Source organism: Charadrius vociferus, unplaced genomic scaffold (assembly GCF_000708025.1).
Source record: "Charadrius vociferus isolate BGI_N301 unplaced genomic scaffold, ASM70802v2 scaffold828, whole genome shotgun sequence".
Classification (NCBI taxonomy): Eukaryota; Metazoa; Chordata; class Aves; order Charadriiformes; family Charadriidae; genus Charadrius; species Charadrius vociferus.
Genome location: NW_009649708.1, coordinates 145,993 through 151,667, shown reverse-complemented (window position 1 = coordinate 151,667; position 5,675 = coordinate 145,993). Strand labels below are relative to the sequence as shown.

The window sequence follows — 5,675 nt, the reverse complement described above, 5'->3', positions numbered from 1 at the left end:
TTATTATTATTATTATTATTATTATTATTATTATTATTATTATTATTATTATTATTATTATTATTTAATGTATCCTCCCAAGAAGCGCCGGGGAGGGAGGCGCCAGCTCTGGCAGCGTCCTGAAGGCAGAGGTGGGACGGTTTTGGTGTCCCGCGGCCTGAGCCGGTCCCCGTTATGTTTCGGTTGCTGCCTGAGGGTGATGTGCAGAAGCGAGGACTAAACCCCGCGGCGATGAGTGCTCCAGGTCACCCCTGTCCCCAGCCTCGCCCAGGGCGGAATGCCACGCTAAAGGACCGGTGGCATCCCGTACGGGTGACTAGGGCACTCTCGAATTAACGCTGTCAGTCTCGGGAAGGCTTTGAAACCAGACCTCGGCTTATCCGTGCCGTGCTCTAACCGCTAAATTGCCTTAAAGAGGCGTGAAGGACCCGCGTCACAGGAAGACGAATCCGACAATGTGAGCTCGGGGCTCGCCTGCCCTGCAGGAGGGGACGGGCTCTTCTCTCCGGATCCCCGACGACAGGGACAGTCGCCCTGAGCCGGCTGATCTGGAGCTGCTGTGCGGCACTTTCCATCTCGGGGACGGGGAAGCTGGAAGTGTCCTGTATCACGGCAGCGATTGTGCCGGAGCTCCAGCTTTTCTCCCTCTTACCATTTCTTGTCTCAAAGTGTAACTGAAGTCATGCTTTGAGTTCAGAGGGGGTCGAACTAGGGCTTACCAAATATCCTTGGAAAAGTCTGTCTGTCTTTCCACTGTCTAAAGAACGACAGGAGACGAATGTTTTGGCTGTAAGTGTTTGTCATTGGGCTGTACTCGCTTTTCCAAGAATCCAGCGTTCCCTCCCTGAGCTCTGATGGGTGAACTGTACTCAGGATGTCGAAACTCGTGGTTATCTTTTGCAACGGTTCAACTAGGCTTTCAGCCCTTCCTGTCTAATGGAGGAGACTCGGAGTAACGCCCGGGCACTTGGTGGGCTGTCGGGGTGTAAAGGTAAGTAGCTTTTTACTGATTTTTTCTGTACAGGTTCTTTATTGATGAGGATACCCGCTCCTCACTGTAAGAGGCATAGGGCATACTCTGAGACTGACAAAAGTTGGAGTAGCTAAGCTAAGCCCTCCTCAAACCCGGGTGCTTTTTGCAGGATCTCAGCTTTTCCTTATGACCTTCGTAGCTTCTCATTATAGATACAGGTGGTATAAAAGGCAACTTAGTTGTACATCTGTGGCAACGCTTAAGGGTTTACCGATGCTACCCGCTACCCTACTGCTACTTGGGTAGTAGCTGGATTTCATCACAATATAAGAATTTCACGTGGATTGAATTTGAGGAAGCAAGAAACAACTCTTCCAACGTGTAGGTTATCCTGCATTCTTTAACTGTTTCTCTGCTTAAACACCTTCACCCCTAGCTAAGCTCAGATCTCTGGCATTGTGGGACCATTTATTCCAGCTGCTGCTTTGTGGATATAGAAATGATGCAGACAAGTGTTCAGACCATAGGAAAAGGGACACCGTGTCCTCTATCCCTGATGTCATCTCCTTAACAGCTGTTTTACTGCATTAAAAACATCCTACTACATTTTACAGCAATCTTAACTTAGACCCTAGTATGGTTCTAAGATACTTGAAAATAAAATGGTGCTCTTCCTGCTGACGTCGGCATTGTATTTTCATCCCTATACATATGGCATTAAATATTCCTCCAGAGAAGATCTACTTGTTCCAGGTAAGTGGATTAACATAGCAAGGGGATAAGTCGGCAGAAATAAAACCCCAAACCTATCCTGCTTAAACACCTCTGGGCTCATGTGGAGCGAGCGTGATGAATTTGTTGACAGAAGATCTGTGCTGGCATCTTTTCCTATCCACGAGTCAAGACGGCAATCTCTACCCAAACCTTTATTTCACAGAATCACGGAATCTTCAGAGTTGGAAGGGACCTCTAGAGATCATCTAGTCCAACTCCCCTGCAAAGCAGGATTGCCTAGAGCACATTACTCAGGACTGCATCCAGGCGGGTCTTGAAAATCTCACACGAATTAAAACAAACTGCCAGAAAACTCCAGGAAACTCAGAGGTTGGAAACGTGTCTCCAGATTAACTCGGCAAGAATCTTACTCGTCGATCCTCTGTTATGAAAAAGATCAATTCTGATGCCCGCACCTGGAAAAAGTTAATGAATGCTGTTCTGTTTGATAGGATACATTTGTCTCTGTCTGTTTACCTGTGGTCTATGGTAATGACGGTGTGAGTCTGCAGAAAATCCGTGTGTAGACCTGAACAATGGAAGAGAATTACAAAACCTGTGTGGGCGTTATGAATGCGATAGGGACGTGCTAATGGCCTTAGTAAGTCCGAGTGCCCAGCAGCAGCGGTGTCTGCCAGAGGTGTCTTTTGTCGTTTTCCGTAGGCTGCTCTGCTCGAGAGTAGCACTGGAGAGAGAGACCACTCTTCATCTTCAAAGGCTGAACTTCCACAAGGGTCTGGGATACGAAACGTGGTCTGTATGCCTTCCTCGGGGAGAGAACCCTGTCACTGGTCGGGATAAGGAAGTGCAGGTAAGTTACAAAGACGCAGTAGGAAGAGTTCGGCTTTGCGTTTTGATGGCATAAGCCATACAAAAAAAAAAAAAAGCATCAGGGACGGAGCTGGACTCAAGACATCATTGCTGTGCCCGGGACGTCTGACCCCCTTCAGCGGCGGATTTCGGTATGAACCGGCGGCGCTGTGTAGGTCAGTCGGGCAGTAATACAAAAAGGTCGGTAGGCACAATCGTATTCAAGAATCTTTGGAACTGCGGTCCGTGTACATGAGCTGCCGAGGTAACGGCAGAAGTTGTTCTCCTCCTCAGTCCGGCTGCGGGAGGCGCGGCGGCCGCGGGGCCGGTGTGCCGCAGCCCGGCTGCCTGCGGGGTCCCGGGGCCGGTGATGGTGAATGCGGCCGAGGGCTGTGTGGGCAGGCGGCGGATTTTCAAGCCTCAAAGGGTGATTGAAAATCTTCCCAAGAGCCGCGCGCGCGGCTTTGCCAGGGTGGAGGTGCGGGGGACGGTAACATTTATTCCAATATCCTGCGATACCGACGAGCGGAGGTAAACGGCGAGCGCGAATGGAGAGCACGGATAGCGAAAAAACTCAGCCCTGTGTGATATAAGGGAAGGCTCTAGCCCACGACGCGTCTCTCTTTGCTTCCTCCCAAGGGACTGTCTTCACCACGCGTGTTGACTGCGTCTTCTCTCGTTTCTGCCCTCCCGTCCCCCCCCTCCCCCGGCTCCGTGTAGAGGGAAATGTGGAGCAATCTGCGTTTCTCAGAGTCTGCTCTGCTTCTGCGTCCCCTTTCCACTCAGCGTTTCATAGCACGGTGGTCATTTGTGGTGTCAGCAAAGCTGATAGGTAACTCCTTCACTGGAGATACTCCCTGTTATCGCCAAACCGTTTGACCCTCCTGTTCCCTCAGAAGGATGATATTGGGGGGGAACCCAGCGACAGAGAGAAAGGGGTCTGTTTCGCCGTTTCCCTCTTCCTTTTACCCTCAGTCCTTACAAGACTTGCTCACAGAACGCCCTCACCCCGATGGCTTGGTTACAAACCACTGCTCGATACATTTTGTTGCAATAAATGTATAAAACTGCATGTGGAACTCACATGTTTTTGGAAACACTTCCATTAAATCTCAAGGTCTCTAACAGAGGAGCCCATTCAGTGTCATCTTGCGACCTGTCCCCATTAATTGAAAAATATCTTCAATGTAACTTACGGCAAGACCATTTTACTGGGAAAATAAGTGTGAAGTGTTTTCGGCCACTTGAACTGATGACAGGGGCTACAAATCAAGACGAGCAGAGGTGACAATAAACACCAGTCGAAAAGAAAAGAAAGCGTCTCCGAGAAGAATTAAAAGGGGGGGATTTTTTTTTTTTTTTTTTTTTTTTTTTTTTTTTTTTTTTTTTTTTTTTTTTTTTTTTTTTTTTTTTAAAGAGGGGATTTTTCTAACCGTTCTAACCGAAGAAGAAAATTCAGGTTTCAAATCCAGTTGTAATTAGTGAAAAGCACTGTGTTTCAGAAAAACTGTCAGAAGGGTGCTCTACGAAGAAGGTGGGGAGAATTATATGAACTTCTCCTGAACAAATGGAGTGAAAATGCTGGGCATAAGCTTTGTTTCGGAAACAAAGTGAGAGAGAATTTATTTGCATGGAATGGAAAATGGCAGAGATGAAGCAAAGCAGGGCCATTTCAAGAGAACCGTAAGAGGCAGTTCGTGCAGGGCGCCACATGATGCCGCTCTGACCTAATAAACGTATGATAAAAGCGGGGGGAGGGCGGAGAAAGACCTTCCGGTGCACATCAAAAAAGAACGCAAAGGAGCAAAAGAGCAGCGAAGAGGAGGATGTGCAGCCCCTGAGAAAGGATTACTGTACGGCGCACAGCTGAACCCGTCTCAATACAAAGCTCTGTAACGACACGGTGGGAAGAAGAAGGAATCGATGACTGCAATGGGCGTTTGTGGACCACCGCGGCAGTGTTGGGGTGCGGTGTTGCGGGTGCTGGTGGTGCAGGCGGCGTGGGCGCTGGTGGTGGGTCAGGTGCGGTACTCGGTGGCGGAGGAAGGCAAGGCCGGGACGGTGGTGGGTCGTCTGGCGCAGGACCTGGGCCTGGAGGCGGGCGAGGCGGAGTGGCGTGGGCTGCGGCTGGTGTCGGCGGGCCGTCGGGCGAGCGTGGAGGTGAGCGGGGCGAGCGGGGCGCTGGTGGTGAGCTCGCGGCTGGACCGGGAGGAGCTGTGCGGGAAGAGCGCGCCGTGCGCGCTGCGGCTGGAGGTGCTGGTGGAGCGGCCGCTGCGCGTCTTCCACGTGGAGCTGGAGGTGACCGACATCAACGACAACGCCCCACTATTCCGCGTGAACGAAGAAGCCTTTAGCATCGCGGAATCATTGCTGCCCGGTTCCCGTTTCCCGCTGGAGGGCGCGTCGGATGCAGATATCGGATCGAACGCGCAGCTCTCCTATACACTCAGCCCCAGCGAGCACTTCAGCCTCAATCACCAGGGGAATGACGACCAGACCGCGTCTTTGGCTCTTGTTCTAACGAAACCTCTGGACCGCGAGACGATGCCTGTGCACCGGTTGGTGTTGACGGCGAGTGACGGTGGCCGGCCGTCTCTGTCGGGGACGATGGAGGTGTTGATCTCGGTGCTGGACGCGAACGACAACGCGCCCCAGTTCAACCAGTCAGTGTATAAAGTGAAAGTTTTAGAGGGTTCAGAGCCCGGGAGTTTGTTAATCACGCTCAGTGCCACGGATTTGGACGAAGGGATCAATAGTGATATTACATATTTATTTAGTAGACATGTCACTGAAGAAGTTAAAGAAATGTTCACTATTGACCAAAAAAAAGGAGAAATTAGACTTCAAGGGAAATTGGACTACGAAGAAATGGATAGTTACGAGATCATTGTAGAAGCGAGAGACAAAGGCTCCCCTCCGTTCTCGGGTCACTGCAAAGTGGTGTTGGAGGTGTTGGACGTGAACGACAACGCGCCGGAGGTGTGGGTGACGTCGCTGTCGGTGCCGGTGCCGGAGGACGCGGCGGTGGGGACGGTGGTGGCGCTGCTGAGCGTGTCGGACCGGGACTCGGGGTCGAACGGCCGCGGGCGGTGCGCGGTGTGGCGGCCGGGGGCGGTCG

General features: G+C 51.2%; 1 protein-coding gene across 1 annotated transcript in view; it reads left to right on the top strand.

The window, feature by feature from the left end:
• Window positions 1-4,480: 4,480 nt before the first annotated feature.
• LOC104291444 (protocadherin alpha-C1-like) overlaps window positions 4,481-5,675 on the top strand; it is a 13,181-nt gene continuing 11,986 nt past the window's right edge. Inside the window, exon 1 of the mRNA XM_009890679.1 lies at window positions 4,481-5,536. Coding sequence (XP_009888981.1) covers window positions 4,481-5,536 — 1,056 coding nt within the window. The remainder of the gene's footprint in view (window positions 5,537-5,675) is intronic.